A 17,201-nucleotide genomic window follows, 5' to 3' on the forward strand; every position below is an offset into this window, starting at 1 on the left:
GATGTGATTTTGTTTTAACTTGTTTTAACAATATGTGTGTGTGTGCATTTATATATATATATATATATATATATATATAACGAGTAGTACAGAACACTTAAAAAAAAGTTAGTGGAACCCTATGCTGTGTGCGGGCGTGTGCTGTAAACTGGAGGGGTTTCAGTTAATTCAATTAATTAATTAATTCAATTAATGTTGGAATTGTTTTTCTTTTAGAAACGCAGCACCTGATTGCTACTGCTGAAGTGTTGCGCTGGAATAAGTTAGCGTTTTATCTTGAATGGTACTAATGGTAATCGAACAACAACATTTTGGGGGTCTGATTGGAATGTCGCTGTAGCCTTTTTGGAACGGGGCATTCTTCACCCATTCTCGCTCGGCAGATTATGCCCGGTCGCTAGGAGACGGTCGCCCTGACGACCGTGCCATGTCGCTCGGTCATTCATTAGCTCATGCCTGGCCTTTCACAGGCGAGGGCGAGGAGATTAGACACAAAACACGTTTTCTAATGGACTTCCGATTTAAAAAAAAAGAGAGAGAGAGAACTGAAAAAAAAAAAAAAACTAGCTGGGGTCAAACGCTTGAAGTGAGGGTTCCCATGGCCTTGTTGGCGCAATGTGCATGTAAATGGAGTTTGCTAAACTATTTGACCGTTTGCTTCTTGTAGAAACGAACTGCCAGGCATTACGGCTCGCTGCCATGTGATTGAGAGAAGTAGGTGTTTCTTGCTGGTGGAGTCATGCACTCCGAAACGAATAATTAAGTTCAAGTTGATATCTTTATAACTGTACCTACCAATTTTGTATGTATATATTTCATGCAACACAATGCAAGGCGTATCGTTCTTGCAGATCTGTGTTGAATGCCAGTTGCTCAGGGTAGATGCGTAACACATTGGACTGATTTGAACCTGGTCATCATCGTAATGAAAACCAAAACAAACAAAACGACAACAACACAAAACATACAAGTCTGAGCAATCACAGTCCCAAAGCCCAGATATGTGCAGGTAGACTGTAATAGTCTCTGTTTTCTAAGTAATTAACACCCGAGGTGGGATATAAAAAAACAGAAGCTTACAGGTGCAAACCCAGAAAGAAGAAAAATAAAGCTGTGAGCAATAAACTTTATATATGACAGTACCTAAAAGGATAATGATATATTAGTTGCATATATTTGTTATTCCTCAACACATTTTTTCCCCAGTCTTGGATAAGTGATCCAAAATAACAAGTAAGCTGGACCAATCTTCACAATACCGTTACTTGTGTCCATTAATTTCTGAGCACTGCTGGACACACTGGACAACACCGACCCACAATTCTCACTATGTTATGTTGTCATCCTTTTCATCATCCAATGCAAGTATGCAATTCAAAACCGCAGGTGCATTGCAAAACGGACAAGGAGCTTGGTCTCCCTACATCAGCACGCACTGAGCAACCTGGACCACCTGGGCCAGTGAGACTAATTAAGCCTGCAAAAAACTTTATTTTCTATATTCTTTTCTTAGTAAATCAAATCCTCAGGACACCTCTCTCTATTGGTCCAGCCCAGCTGCAAACCGTGTGTGTGAGACTGTGAGTGACTGTGGTGGGGTGGGCGGATCCCGACGTGCCCTGCTGTCTCCAGTCGCTCTCCCTGGGCCAGGCAGGTGTGGGATGCAGTGCACTGTTGTACGATCTCCTCCCAATATTGCACTCGTCCCGGCCTCCCTGACCTCGGGACTCCTCCACAGGGATTATTTCCCCCCCAGTAATATCCTTTCATTGCTTTTTGGGTGGGGGCAGAAGTGGCGTCTCATGTCTAGATTTGTAGCAGCTCAGCCCCTGTTCAGTGTAAAGACTGTGAACCCAGTCAAACCCACAGGTCCCCCAGCAGAGCGGACTACACTATTAGTTTAAACATCAGTCACCCAGATTAGTTTATTTTTGTAAAGACTGCAGGAATAAAAATACTAGAATAAAGAAATATTATTTGTAATGAGTCAGTCGTATTTTTATCATCAAATTCTTCTGTTCTCAATCCGCCGCCGCCACTACACTCTTCTAATTGTGTGAGTGTTGGGTGGCTGCATAGTGGATTCGGCAACAACTTCCCCCCCACCCCAAGTCTGTCCCCAGTTGAACCTGTGCTAGCTGGCCGGATGCCACTGGGAAATGTGGGCCCATGCCAAATGTCCCCCTATGCCCCTGGCCGCTGCTAGCCACGCCACCCTGATGAGTCGACGGCACCGGACTTGGGCAGAGTCAGTGGGAGTGGGGGTCAGCAGGGGCCCACTCCCAGCATTCCCAGTTCCAAAAGCTGGTCTGTTTCCAAAAGCTTTGGGAACGATCCGTCCTGTGTCAGTGCCACTTGGTGGTCTTTGGAATCGGGAATCAGGAAGTGGGTTTTATGACAGGAACCTGTGGCTCTGGAGGCAGAGTTACCTGTGGTTATCCATGTTTATTTAATTTTTTTTTTTCAATATCAGACAATTGACTCACAAGCAGATACTGTATACACAATAATGCGTGTACACCCAGATACACACTCACACTCACACACACAGCCACGCACAGTCTCTCCCATACACTCACAAAAACACACACATACACACACTCACCCTCGTAGAAGGACGCATCAGCTACTGTCTTGACCTTACAAAACTCCCAGTGTGTGTCTATAAATGATATGGTTTCTTACATTTTTTTGTTGTTGTTGTTTTTTGTAATATTGTAACTTCTCCTGTGAAGCAAATGACAGAAAATAAAACGGCGATGTTTTCAGAGAGTCCATCGAGAGTGTGAGAGGATCTTTTCACTGGAGTCTGTTTATCTCTTTCACTCTCACTCTCTCTTTCTCAATCTCACTCCTAGTCCTGTAAGACATCCTTCTCACACACACAGGCACACGCACACACATACACATACACACACACACACACACACACACACAGACTCTCTCTCGTTTCCGCACAGCAGCACAGGTAGCAGGAGGCGGGGGTGTCTCTAGAGTCTATGCCCCCTTGCCGTGTGTCCTGCAGGGGGCCTCCGCTGCCCACTCTCCCGTCTCCCCGTCTCCCCTCACAGCTTGTGATTGAACTGTAGATGCTTTGTCAACGGCTGGAAGTCCTCAGGGACAGTGTCTGCAGATAGGGACAGGGGCAGGAAGAGACAGGATGGGACAAGAGTGAGCGATGGCCCTGTCTAGACCAGGCCAGGAAGTGGGACGCCGCTGAATGGACGCCACCATGAGAAGCAATCTGGGGGATTTCTTTCTTTCCTTCCTTCTCTCTCTCTCTTACTTCGTTACCCCACCTGGCTACGGTCGCTTTGTTGACTGCCGTAGCAGACCTGACCTGACCTGGCTTCTGTTAATGAGGGAAGCTTACTAATTTCCCGCAATCATCATGTGACCAGTAAGTGAAGTGGGGGGGACAGACTTTTTAAATAGAATAGAATAGAATGATGGCCCTACTGGAGTGTAGCTCAGCTGACCTGGGGTGGGGCAATTATTGCTCCACCGCACCTCTCCTCTCTCAATTGATGCCACTCAAATCTTGCCTCTTAAAGCTCCTGTGCTTATTAACATCCCACTGATCCTCAACACACACTCTGCTGCTTTTGACCCCTGACCCGCCGACCTCTGACCCCCAGGCCCGAAGCTAACGGGCACCCGGCTGTTTGGCTGGCTGCGTACCGTTGCAGCGGTAGCGCAGGTTGGACCAGATGATGTTCTCCTGGGAGAAGCAGAATACCCCCAGCCGCCCCCCCCTCATGGAGGTGTCGATGATCACACCCGAGTCGGCGACCAATCCGGGCCCCTCGAACAGCCTGACCCTGGACAGAGACAGGAAGCAAAAAAAAAAAAATTCAATACCAATACCAGGATCTTTTTTGTCTTTAATAGGCCAAAAGCAGGACTGAAACTGTGTGTGTTTGTGTTTGTGGGTGTGAGAGTTGTTTTTGAATTGATTCTTTTATTTAGTGGGGGGAGATTTTCCCTCCTCTCCCCCCCTTTTCTCTTTTTTGGCCCTCTGGCATCACACTTAGTAGAATTCAGGGAGACTTTCAGTGGAATACTAAGTAGGTGCCTTTCAGTGAGAGAAAGCGAGAGAGAGAGAGAGGGAGAGAGGGAGAATGAATGAAGCCTGGCTCTCCAGAGACCCCCCACCCGCTCCCCCACAGCCTCCTCCCCTCTTATTCTCCGAACACAGAGGATAAAGAGGCACAGCTTGTGAAGGACACCACCAGTGTCTCGCCTCCAGCCGACACCAAACACAAGATCGCCACACTACCTCTCTCTCTCTATCTCTCTCTTTCTCTCTCTCTCTCTCTCTCCACCTCCCTCCTGCCTCCTCTCTCTCTCAGCCTCCATCTCTTTCCCTCTCTCCCATGTCCGTGCTCCCTCCTCCTCCTCTCGCCCCAGCTCCCCCTCTCCCTGCCTCTTCCCCGCCTTGCCTCCATCTCTCCCTTCATTCTCCCACCACCATCTCTCTCTCTCCCTTAAATCTTCCTTTCCCCCATCCTCTCCCATCTGGCCCTCCTATCTCTCCCTCGCCCTCTCTCGTGCCCTCTCTCTCTCTCTCTGTGGCCCCCCACTCCTATTCCCAGGAATCTGCATATGAAAGCTGCGGCCGCAGAGCAGAACAGAGATGCCAACATTCCTGCCCGGGTTTTGGTTGGCATGGCGACGGGGAGACAATGGGCGGCCTGGCGCAGGGGGGGCCCAACAGAGGAGAGGGGAATAGAACACTCTCCCTCTCGCTGCCCCCCCCATTACACACACACACTCCCCACTCTCCCCCTTCCCTTATGTCACCTGACTGTCCACCCCCGGGGACTGGTTCCCCATACACTGCCCCCCTCCACAGAGACCGTTCTCCCCCGCCCCCTCAAGAGTGGTCTCCAGATCCCGGGCCATACCGTATGTATCCGACCTGTGGGCGGTGGGACAGCTGCCAGCGGTAGGAGGTCTTGTCCCTCCAGCCCACGTTGCGTGGGTCCTTCCACAGCAGCCGCACCTCCCCGGTCGTGTCGCCTGTGTTCCACAGGGCGTTGCGCAGGAACTCCCCCGGGCCTGTCCGGGACTTCACCGCCTGGGGCAGAGAGAGGGGGAGGGAGAGAGAGAGACGAGAGGGGGAGGAGAAGGGTAGAGAGGGAAGGGGGGAGAGAGAGAGGAGAAGGAGGGAGACAGAGGAAGGGAGGAGAAGTTGAGGGAGAAAGGGGAGGGAAACGGACAGGAGGATAGAGATGGGGAGAGTTAGAAGGGGAGGGAGGGGAGGGAGATGGACAGAGGAGGACAGAGATGGGGGAGAGACGAGGATGCAGAGGGAGGGAGAGGGAGAGGGGGAGAAAGCGGAGGGGAGGTACATAGAGGGAGATAGAGGGAGAGGGGAGGGAGATGGACAGGAGGACAGAGATGGGGTAGAGGGGGAGGGGAGGGAGATGGAGATAAAGGAGAAGGGGAGGGAGAGGGGGACAGATGATGGAGAGACAGGGAGGGAGAGAGGAGGACAGAGGGGGGTGAGGGAGAGGAGGAGAGAGGAAGAGGGGGTGAGAGAGAGAGGAGGAGAGAGCGGGAGAGGGGGTGAGAGGGAGAGGAGGAGAGAGGGAGAGGGGAGTGAGAGAATGGTTAATACTGACAGACTGCACAGGACTACTTACAGGGTATACAGGAACAAAAATACCAGAGTGGAGTCGTGGTCAGGGCTCTGGACTCGGGAGCATAGGATTGTGGGTCCAGTCCCAGGTGGGGGACACTGCTGCTCTACCCCTGATACAGTGCCTAGACTGTGCCAGTAAAAACTCAGCTGTATAAACAGGCTGTATGTCAAAACAATGTGATATATTGTAACAGTTGTAAGTCACCCCCGGATACGGGTGTCTGATAAAAAATGTAATAATAATAATAAGGAGATTGTCCAGTGTCGCAGGCCCGGTCTGTCCCGTCAGTCGGCCACCTTGAGCTGCAGCCCAGGCTCGGCCACGGCCCTGAAGGGCACATTCTGCCAGTAGGTCTGCTCCGTCTGCTTCCACATCACCACGTAGAAGCTGGATGAGTCCTGGTAGCCGAAGATGAAGCCGGCGTAGTCGTCGTCCGTCACTGTGTTGATGTGGAAGGTGCCCTCGAAGTCCACGCCGTTGAAGGCTGTGTAGCCTGGGAGCGAGAGGAGGGGAGAGAGGGTTAGACAGGGAGAGAGAGACACAGACGACAGGTACAGGCCTGACAGGACGGGTGCAGGACAGAGGGACAGGGATGTCAGTGAGGGTCACCTACCCACAGCCAGCCCAGGGTCACTGTTCATGGTCTGGACGATCTCCATGCCCTACAGACAGACAGACAGACAAAGCAATTTAATCAGTAGCTCCAGTAGAGTTTAATTCTTAACCCGTTTGCCAGCTCAAACCCCAATCCAGCAAACAAACAAAATGGTCCCAGTCAAGTCACACTGCTTACACTGGGTAAATAAGCAAAAGTGTGAAACAAATAACTCCATACATTTGTGAAATACCTCCATCGGCACAGGCTGGCACACCGCACTTACAGTAGCAATCAAATAATGTCTCTGTTTAACTTTTGATAGCAAGTTACCAGCTCAAAGACACTTCCACAGGTCAGTGTCGCCTACGATCTGAATGCATGTTGTCAGTGCAGATGTAGGCTAAATTAAATTAAACCTTAAATATGTATATCTATATCTGGCACAGAGCAATTGAATACAGTGGAGAACAGACAGACAGAGTAATTGAATACAGTGGACAACAGACAAAGACAGACAGAGCAATTTAATACAGTGGAGAACAGACAGACAGACAGACAGACAGACAGACAGACAGACAGGAGAGCCGTGTCCTCACGCAGGCAGACACAGCTCAGACAGCCTGGCTGAGTCCGCTCCCCTCGTTTCACCGCAGCGACACAGACCTGGTTGAGCACCACCCAGTTGGGGTCGATCTGGGCATCGCCCTCGGGGTCCAGGATGACCGTCTGATAGGCTCTGAAGTCTGTCAGCGTGACCTCTGCGCTCTCCGGACACACGTCAACCTCGTCCATCACCGTGTCGTTGTCAAAGTCGTTCTCACACACGTCGCCCACCCCGTTACCTACAGAGAGAACAGGAGCGAGAGAGGAAGTGAGAGAGGGAAAGGGGGGGAGAGAGGGGGAAGGAGGAGGATAGAGGGGGAGGGAGAAGGAGAGAGAGAGAGAGAGAGAGAGAGAGAGAGAGAGAGAGGACTGAGAAACAATGATCCAGCTAGACAAATGTGCAGTTTTGTCACACAATTCACGATGCCACAAATGTCCCACGTTTTGAGGGAGTGTGCAGTTGGCTGCTGACTGCAGGAATGGCCACTGGAACTGATGCCAGAGAATTGAATGGTCATTTCTCTGCCGCCTCCAATGTTGCTTTATAGAGTTTGGCAGTACGTCCAACCAGCCTCACAGCCGCAGACCACGTGTATCCAGGCCAGACCAGGACTCCAAATCCGGCTTCTTCACCTGCGGGATTGTCTGAGACCGGCCACCCGGACAGCTGATGAATCTGTGGGTCTGCACAACCCTAATGTCTGCACAAACTGTCCGAACCCGTCTCAGGGAAGTTCATCTGCGGCTCCTCGTCCTTGCCAGGGTCTGGACCGGACTGCAGCTCTGGTGGCCATTCCTGCAGTCAGCAGCCAATAACACACTCCCTCAAAACCCCAGGCTTGAAATCCATAGATTAGGGCCTAATGAATGTATTTAAATCGAAAAATGTCCTCATATGAACTGTAACTCAGTAAAAGCTTTGAAATCGTTGCATGTTGCGTTTCTATTTGTGTTCAGCGTACATAGAGCAATATGTATATTTAAGTATACTGTATATATGCATGGCCTACCGTCCGAGTCCTTCTGATTGGGGTTGGCGATGAGCCGGCAGTTGTCGGGCCCGGGGGCGCTCTCGTCGGGGATGCCGTCATTGTCGTCATCATCGTCGCAGTCATCCCCGATGCCGTCGTTGTCCGAGTCCAGCTGGGAGCTGTTGGGAATCTCGGGACAGTTATCCCGGGTGTCCTGCAGCCCGTCCCCATCGCTGGAGAGAGAGAGAGAGAGAGAGAGAGAGAGAGAGAGAGAGGGAGAAAGGTAGTGAAGGAGATGGGGAAAATTAGAGAGTTAATCAAAGAGCGATTTGTTTCTTCCCCTGTTAGATGTAATCCTGTAGAATATCAGACAGGCGCCCCCTGCTGGCGGGAGACACACACTGCCGGACACGGGCACAGTGTGGCATCTGGGCCTGGCACTCCACACAGGGTCCTGACCTGAGATAAGGGGATGGGGGTCAGGGGTCATGGGGTCACAGGGTCAAAGTTCAGAGACTCACAAGTCCTGGTTGGTGTCGCACACGTCTCCCACCAGGTCGTTGTCGATGTCCGTCTGCCGGGGGGAGGGGCCAGAGAGGGCAAAGGTTAAAGATCATAGGTCTTGTCGCTATCTTATCACTCAACATTACACCTGTGTCCTGAGAGTTTTCCTCTACGTCCTGTGACTTTCCTATGAGTTGTATGCATTTCACTTAAGTCCTATAAGATTGTTTTTTCATTGTCCTAGACTTTTTCCTGTGAATTTTACAAGTCCTATACATTGCACTTTAAGTCTTAGAAGTCCCATTAGTCCCATTAGTCCTGTAAGTCTCCTAAGACTGCTATGAGTTTCCTATGACCTTCCTATGCAGTCTTATGAGTTAATGAGTCTCTCACATAAACCTGATTACTAGTCTGTTTTACCATTCCCTGTTCTTGAGTCCTACGAGTCCCCTATATCCCATGAGCCCTGTGTGGAGAGGGGAGAACGTGTGTGTTTGCATGTACTGCGGCTCAGACCTGCGTGGGGTTGCTGATCTCGGGACAGCTGTCACAAGCGTCCCCCACTCCGTCTCCATCCCGGTCTGTTTGCAGCGGGTTGGGGACTTTGGGACAGTTGTCCAGGACATTAGGGATGCCTGCAGGAGACAAGGACAGAGGGAGCATGCATGAGGGCAGCTTGGGCCAACGTGAAGGAGTCAAACTGCCCAGGATGGTCCATGAAAAACCAGGGCCATGTTCTGGTCATCTGGCTTACCATCCCCATCTATGTCGTTGTCGCAGGAGTCTCCCTCGCCGTTGTTGTCCGTATCGCGCTGGTCAATGTTGGGGACATTGGGACAGTTGTCACAGGCATCTCCAAAGGAGTCTGTGTCTGAGTTCTGCTGGTCCTTGTTGGGGACGAGGCGACAATTATCCTGCAGAGATAGAGGCAGAGATGGGCAGAAAGGGAGGGAGAAGGAGGGAGAGGGAGAGAGGGAAAGAGTCAGACAGAATCAGAGAGATCACTGGAATCAGAGAGAGAGACAGACAGACATACACAAACAGACAGACACAGACAGACAGACAGACAGACACACACACACACACACACAGACACACACACACACACACACACACAGACCTCCACGTTCTTGATGCCATCGCCGTCAGCGTCCTCGTCACACTGGTCTCCGATGCCGTCATTGTCAGCGTCCTCTTGGCCGGAGTTTGGGGTTAGCAAACAGTTATCCTGTGAGAGAGAGAAGGAAAAGCAGGAGAGAACACATTAACAACAACAACGAACGATCTGCCACAGTGCGACTCTGTTCAGTGCAGTAGGTGTTTTCTGACCTGCTTGCAGTTCTTGTGGTTGTCAATGCAGGGCAGCGATTGGTCGGGATAGCCGTCAATATCAGTGTCAGGACCACAGGTGTGCCCATTGCCTGCCCAGCCCACATTACACTGAACGAGAGGAAGAAGAAAGAGAGAAAAAGAGAGGGAGAGGATTAACGAAACCAAGAGAGAGGAAAAATAATGATAACTGATATTGATACCGATGCTAAAAACAGCAGGACTCACAGCGCAGGTCACCTCCCCGCTCCTCTCGATGACGCAGTGGGCATTGACGTCACACGGGTTAAAGGTCAAGGTGCTGCAGGACTTGCGGGGGAAGCAGCCCGCAGTCTGATTACCCACGAAGCCCTGCTTACATTGACCACAGCGGAAGGAGCCCTGGGGTTGGGAGAGAGGGAGAGAGAGGGGGCTGGCATTACTGGTGTGTGTGGTTGGGGTAAGGCCAGTGGGGGGCATTGTGGGCAGGGCGAGGTGGTTGGCAGTGGTAGTGTTCTCTCACCATGGTGTTGGTGCACACAGAGTTGGGCACACAGGCACTGCTGCCCTGCAGGCACTCATCGATGTCCGCACACTCCTGTAGAGAGAAGGACAGAGAGAGAGAGAGCGATTGCACAGGATTTATCTGCTGTGATGACTGTGTGTCCGTGCTGTCTTGTCCGTGTCTGTGTGTGTCCGTGTGTCTGTCCTGTCCTGTCCTGTTCTGTCCACACCTGTCTGTGGCTCTTGGCGAAATCCAGGCCGGTGCCACTGAGAGGGGGTCCCCAGTACCCCGGAGGGCAGGGCTCACAGCGGAACCCCCCCGGCGTGTTCACACACCCCAGTGCAGAGAAACACGGCTGGGCCTCCGAGCACTGAGAGACAGATAGAGAGAGAGAAAGAGAGAGAGAGAGAGTTGTATTTTTTGCAACAGAACTCATGGAACTCAGTATATGGCAGGAATGCAGTATTAAGCAGGCCTCAGTGTGTGTGCAGGGGCTCAGTTTGTGGCAGGAGTGCAGCAGGATACAGGCTCTAGTCTGTGTGCAGGGGCTCAGTTTGTGGCGGGCATGCATGATACAGGGGTGGGCACCTCATCGATGTCCTGGCAGTGCGTGCCGTTGCCCAAGGTGCCAGGGGGGCAGGGCCCACAGCGGTACCCTGGGTACTCGTATGACTCCATGCAGGGAACCCCCTTGTAGCACGGGTTGGGGGAGCAGCGAGAGCGGGGCTCGTGGAAACCTGGGGAAAGGGAGGGAGAGGGAGGGAGAAGAAAGAGTGAGTGAGAGAGAGAGAGAGAGAGGACTTTGGTATTTTAGTATTATGTATTTAGTGATTCTCTGTGTGTCTCTATCCTCCTGTTTATGTGTGATCCCTGTGTAAGAGAGAGGGGAGAGAGGAAGAGGAGGAGAGAGGAGAGAGAGGGAGGGTGGAGCTCAGCCTTACCGCACACTTGGCACTCCAGGATGGTGTTTCTGATTAGGGACATCTCCTTCACCTGTGGAGAGAGACACACTTTAAGCACAGTGGACACAGTCATACCCAGGCAAGACTGGCACACCCCTCTCTCCCTCTCTCTCTCTCCCTTACCTGCTCTCGGATGTCTTCCCTCAGCTCTCCCAGGATCTGGTTGAAAAGCAGTAGCTGACCAACCAGGGCCTTCATGTGGTCACCTGACAAAAAGGACACCCAGGCCACAGGCGGTTAGCAGCACACAGATGCACAGTCAGACACAGAGAGTTATACTAGCATATGCAAAAAGACAGACAGACAAGAGATACAAACAAGACTCACCCAGAATGGAGTTCAGACCCCCGTTAACTAAAAACAGAAAAAAACGAATTATTATCATTAGCTTCATCTTCACAACCATCACTAGTTAGTGCCTTAATAAGCAGCCACCACCACATGAACTGTGGCTTCAACTACAGGAGATGCAATGTCACCTGTATTCATCTAGAGGGCAGTAGAAGCTAGCCAAACATAGCAGACCAATCACAGCGCAGTTATTAACAGTGTTCATTTTTCACTAGACTAGAGACAGATGCACACAGCAGTCAGGAAGCAGCCAGCAGGCCTTTGCAGTTGGATCGGAAAACCAATTACTTCCCTTTGTGGTAATAAATAGTTAATAAAGTTCATTAATACTGGGATTGAGGTTTCATGCATTCTGCTGGGGGGGGGACAGAAAAATGAAAAGAGAGGAGACAGGAGGCAGGGCAGGGTGTGAACCTGTGTTGTGTTGGAAGGAGTCCCCTTGGAAAGGGCAGTCAGTGAGGACGCCCACCCTGGCCACCGTGCCCCCCAGGGCCAGCTTTAGCGTCTCCACAGCCCCCTGTAAAACACACACACACACTCATTGAGTACTGCGACACACACATATGCACACTGAGCACTGTGACACACACACACACACACACACACACACACACACACACATGAGCACTGCGACACACACACACACACACTGAGCACTGCGACACATACACACACACACACACACACACACACACTAAGCACTGCGACACACACACACACACACACACACACACACACACACACTGAGCACTGAAACACACACACACTGAGCACTGCGACACACACACACACACACACACACACACACTGAGCACTGCAACACACACACATACTGAGCACTGTGACACACACACACATACTGAGCACTGAAACACACACACACTGAGCACTGAAACACACACACACTGAGCACTGAGCACTGAAACACACACACACACTGAGCACTGAGCACTGAAACACACACACACACTGAGCACTGAGCACTGTGACAAACACACACACACATACTGAGCACTGTGACACACACACACACATACTGAGCACTGAAACACATACACACACACACACACACACCGAGCACTGTGACACACACACACACACACTGAGTACTACAACACTCATACACACACACTCTCTCTCACCTGCAGCCGGGCGTAGGCCTTGTAGCCATGGCGAATCTCCACAGCCTCTGCTTCCGCTGGCAGCTTGACCAATCCGGGAAGGCCTTGGCTGGAGTCGGCCAATCGGCAGTCCACGTACATCTCCATGGCCAGGTGGCCACGGCGCAGGCCCCCCACGCGCAGGATGAGGGAGTGGGCGCGCCCGTCCGCCAGGTTGGCATTCTGCAGGTTGACCGTGTGCAGCTTCCCGTCCTCGCGCACATACCGCACCAGAGCTGGGGAGAGAGAGCAAAGGGAAAGAAGAATACAATTATTGAACCTCTCACCACCGTCTCCTCTTCTACCCCCTCTTCCATCTCTGTCTCTCTCCTCCACCTCCTCGCCTCTTCCTCTCCTCTCCCCCACCCCTCCCTCCCTCCCTCTCCTCCTCCTCCTCCTCCCTCTGTCCCAGTACCTTTGTTGATCTTGCCCATGATGGCCAGCTCCAGGTACTTGGTGTTGTCCTGCTTGTTGTACAGCCCCAGCAGGACCCCCCCCAGCTTGGGTGGGAGGCGAAAGGTGGAAGCGACGTAGATGTCGCTCACTGTGCCCATCGCCGCAGCAACCTTCTCCACCGCCGCCGAGCTCTGCCGCGCGTCCTGGAGGGCCAGCATGTCAATCACTGGTGAGGAGGGACCAGGGACGGGGCAGAAAGTGAGGGTACAGTTTACACAAAAGGAAACGGAAACAGAATGAGCTACATACATGGGAAGACACTTGAGTGCACGCCACTGGTGATGGGGGTGTCTTCGAGGATGCTGGGATACTGGCTGACTGACAGAGCAGAGAGACAGACAGAGATAGATAGAGACAGGCAGAGAGACTGACTGACAGTCAGACAGTGTAGTGTATTGTAGTGTAGTGCAGTTGTAATGTCGTGTAGTGTAGTTGTAGTGTCGTTGTATTGTAGTGTAGTGCAGTTGTAGTACACTACAGTCCAGTCCAGGATTGTATAGTTGTATAGCACACATCACAATTAGACCCAGTACAGTACACTCCAGGCCAGGCCAGGCCAGTCCAGTGCAGTATACTCTAGGCCAGTGCAGTATACTGGAGCCCAGTTCTGTCCAGTACAGTATACTCCAGGCTAGTCCAGTCCGGTACAATATACTCTAGGCCAGTATAGTTCAGTATACTATAGACCATGCAGTACAGTATACTCTAGGCCAGTGCTGTCCAGTACAGTATACTCCAGGCCAGTCCAGTACAATACAGCATACTACAGGCCAGTGCAGTCCAGTGCAGTGTACTCCAGGTCAGTCCATTACAGGATACTCTAGGCCAGTGCAGTCCAGTACAGTATACTCTAGGCCAGGCTAGTACAGTACAGCAGTACCCTCCTGCAATTGTGAGCTGAAAAACAGAGTCAGAGATAGGGCTGAGAAAGAGATAGGTCTGCAAATGATGTGCAAAGAGAGAGAGAGAGAGAGAGAGAGAGAGAGAGAGAGAGAGAGATAGGCAGGGAGAAAAAGAAAGAAGAAAAGAAGAGATTATGCTACCGAGATGGGATGCAAATGTCATTCAAGGTGTGTGAACACAGAGCTCATCTGAGGGGGTCATAGTTCAATTTCAACTACAATACCACACTGCAAACACTGCACACCGTACCTCTCCCGTTATCTCTCTCTCCTCACCTATGCCTTCATCTCCTTCTCACTCTCCCTCTCTCTCTCTCTCTCCCCCCCTCCCAGCTTCTTCACTTATGTCTTCATCTCCTTCTCCTCCTCTCACTCTCCCTCTCCCCCCCCCTCACCCCCCCTAAGGTGCAGTCAGGCACCCTGTCAGAGAACAGGAGAGAGAGAGACAGACAGAGACATAATAATAATAACCAGTGTGTGCATTTTATTAATTCGGCAGGCCTTGACCTTTGAACTATCGCCCACAGATTCTCACCTTCCTACTGACGGTCACCGCCAGTCTCCTACTGTCCACTTACAAGAGTGGGTGTATTACCTCTGTTGTATAAGCCACTCTGAAGTGTGACAGTCTCTGTGCCCCACCGACCTGCCCAGTTTTGCCAACATACTGTTCTCTGGGCCCCCCTACCGACCTAATCACCACCCGTGCCCCCCAGAAAGCCTTGGCAGGAAAAGTGGCAGGTGAGGGTCCATGTGACAGTCTTAGTAGGTAATTTCCTGTCTGTTTGAGTTGGGTTGACTCTTAAGCATTACTAAGCAATAATCATCTTTATCATGAGAAAAAAATAAGAAAAAGTCTGGAAGTGTGAGTTCATTCTCTAACTTGTTATTTTTTTGAAGAAGACATTTGGTAGGTGCATCAGTGTATCTCTTCTTGTGTGCTTTGTGCTGTCCGTGTGTGACCACCCTCTCTACAATGCTCTTTTAACAGTCAGTACATTACAGTTCTCCAGACAGCAGAGGCAATGTCAATGGCTTACTGTCCCAGAGTAGAAAAGGCAATCTCCTTTCGGGGCTTATCGCGGAGAGAGAATTTTAATAACCAAATGTTCGAACATTTGCACGGAGACACGTGGGCCGAATGAGCAAAGACAGAAGACAGTTGTGTCTCAAGTGGTGTGGGGGATGGGGGGGGGAGGGATTCTGATAGGTGTCCTTCCAAGAGCGAGGAGCTACACACTTACAAAAGCCACAGCGGAAAATATCTATATAAAATATATACAGCCTTAAGATGCCATTGAATCAGCCAAATATTACAGTGACAGACAAGCAACTGACACCACAGTCAGCACTGTCTACCAACCAATTACCAATTACGGCTATCCTAGATGTATTTGCTAAGCAGTGTGGGCATCGTATCTCAGCAGGGCGGCCCACGTCATTCAGATACCAGTCTTACATTAAATTGAGATCGAGATGAAATACGCTTTTTATAATCTTCAAGCTCTAAAGCCAGAGAACACTGATCCATCCAAGTCTCTCTGTGCTGGCCCTGGGTTGCTCTGTTTGCTACAGTAATATCATTTTTTCTTTGCTGATTGTTCCTGTTCCCAACACTACTAGTGCCAACGTATTCATCCAGGTGGGTGCTATACATTTGTGGTGGTGGAGGTGGGACCCCCTAAAATGTAAAGTGCTTTGGATGTCTAGATAAAGCACTACATAAGTGCAATAATAATAATAATAATAATAATAATTATTATTATTATTATTATTATTATTATTATTATTATTATTATTATTACCCATAGGCATAGGTTTAAGGGGGGGGGGGGGATATTAAATTGCCCCCCTCAAGTTATGTATGCCCGGCTCCATAGGCATAGGGAATCCCCCCCAATTCTGAACAAAACCTATGTCCCTGCATTCATCTGTGTGCTGAGCTTTATTTTCCCCGCAAGTCAATTGGTTCAGGGCCCATATTCTGGTTACACAATGCACTTAAGCCTTAAACAGCATTAGACTGCGTTTGGGTCTGTGTTCTCCTTGTTGCTGTGAGTACCACTGAGTACCACTAGCAAACACCCTCCCAATAAGCGTGCTGTTGTATTATGTCAGACTTCACATTAAGTTACGCTTTGTAAGGGGAAGCGTGGTCCCCGGCTGTTGAAAAGGCATATATACTGGGCGCTATATACTGTGATCTTGGTGACTCTTAACACTAGCTTTGCGTTTTGTTGTTGTCGTTTCGGTTTGGTAACAATGCAGGTGTAAAAGTGACACGCCGGTGGTAGTTTTGGGAAAGGCGGACTTCAAAACCGTGGGGCGGGGGGGGGGTTGTCAATAATAACACTCTGTAAAGCGCCTCTCACACTGAATCCCAAGGGGATGCGCTGGGTTCCGTGGACAAAATAGAAAGTGTGTCACACCCCCCCCCCCCCCAACATACACACATCTGAATACCTGCATTCACCTCCTGCTCACATTCATACATTCATAACAGTAGTTATAACAGTAACAATACTGTTTTAAAGGAATGTAGAGAACTGTGCCCAAGACAGAAAAAAAAAAACATTTGAATGAGTGTGTTGATGTATTGGTTCAATAGCCTATGTATTTTATTAACGAGAAAGGGGGAAAAAAAACATCTGGAAAAGCCCAATCTGAGGAATCTGAGACTCCATGCGGTTAGGGATATTATGTGTAAGAAATATTACAAATCAAAACGGTCCTCAGGCTACTGTATGTGTTGCGAGAGCAGAGGGGCTGATGCGTCTCTCTGCGTGAGAAATACAGGCTTCACTGTTGTATACGGGCGTGCAAGTCGCGACGGACAGTTCAGCGCCTCAGACCGAGCGCAGCAACACCGGACAAAGTTGAATTACATACCTTGCATATCCTGTATGTCCGTGTCGGCGAATCCGGTTTCCAGCAGGACTGACAGGGCAAGTAGTATCTGAATGTAGCGACTCGTCCCCATGGTCCAAGGATTCTGCGTGTCGCGTCTACCAATATGTAATAATAATAATAATAAATAATATATATATATAGCTATACAAAAAAATAAGATAGGGTCCCGTCAAGGAGTCCGGCTGTGTTACAGAAGTTGTGCAGCCTTTCTTATGCTGACCCGCAGTTAAGGTTCAGCCCCCGAGCCGATCAAGCAGCCTTGTCTCCAGTGTCCAGACGAGCTGGTCCTGTGCGTCTCTCTCTCTCTCTCTCTCTCTCTCTCT

The 17,201-nt window shown here is 50.4% G+C and overlaps 1 protein-coding gene across 1 annotated transcript; it reads right to left on the reverse strand.

Moving 5' to 3' along the window:
* Positions 1-2,425: 2,425 nt before the first annotated feature.
* On the reverse strand, positions 2,426-17,194 carry thbs3a (thrombospondin 3a). Its single transcript, XM_066721506.1, has 23 exons — positions 16,858-17,194; positions 13,026-13,232; positions 12,593-12,846; positions 11,865-11,967; positions 11,427-11,453; positions 11,223-11,305; positions 11,079-11,130; positions 10,726-10,874; positions 10,367-10,507; positions 10,156-10,230; positions 9,882-10,034; positions 9,654-9,764; positions 9,445-9,552; positions 9,079-9,238; positions 8,841-8,959; positions 8,342-8,394; positions 7,860-8,053; positions 6,910-7,088; positions 6,262-6,310; positions 5,945-6,141; positions 4,908-5,080; positions 3,682-3,821; positions 2,426-3,127 (listed from the first exon to the last, which is right to left on the reverse strand). The coding sequence occupies exons 1-23, from the start codon at positions 16,946-16,948 to the stop codon at positions 3,066-3,068; spliced, it is 2,880 nt and encodes a 959-aa protein (XP_066577603.1). The 5' UTR covers positions 16,949-17,194; the 3' UTR covers positions 2,426-3,065.
* Between the last annotated feature and the right edge of the window lie 7 nt (positions 17,195-17,201).

The sequence above is a fragment of the Amia ocellicauda genome, chromosome 14 (assembly GCF_036373705.1).
Source record: "Amia ocellicauda isolate fAmiCal2 chromosome 14, fAmiCal2.hap1, whole genome shotgun sequence".
In the NCBI taxonomy this organism is placed as follows: Eukaryota; Metazoa; Chordata; class Actinopteri; order Amiiformes; family Amiidae; genus Amia; species Amia ocellicauda.

Bases quoted from the DNA above. Each gene is read 5' to 3' on its own strand.
- thbs3a (XM_066721506.1), bottom strand. From the start codon at position 16,948: ATGGGGACGAGTCGCTACATTCAGATACTACTTGCCCTGTCAGTCCTG. The intron at 11,968-12,592 runs GTGAGAGAGAGT...TGTGTTTTACAG, and splicing joins AGGCCTACGCCCGGCTGCAG to GGGGCTGTGGAGACGCTAAA. The intron at 10,035-10,155 runs GTGAGAGAACAC...TCCCAACCCCAG, and splicing joins CTGTGTGCACCAACACCATG to GGCTCCTTCCGCTGTGGTCA.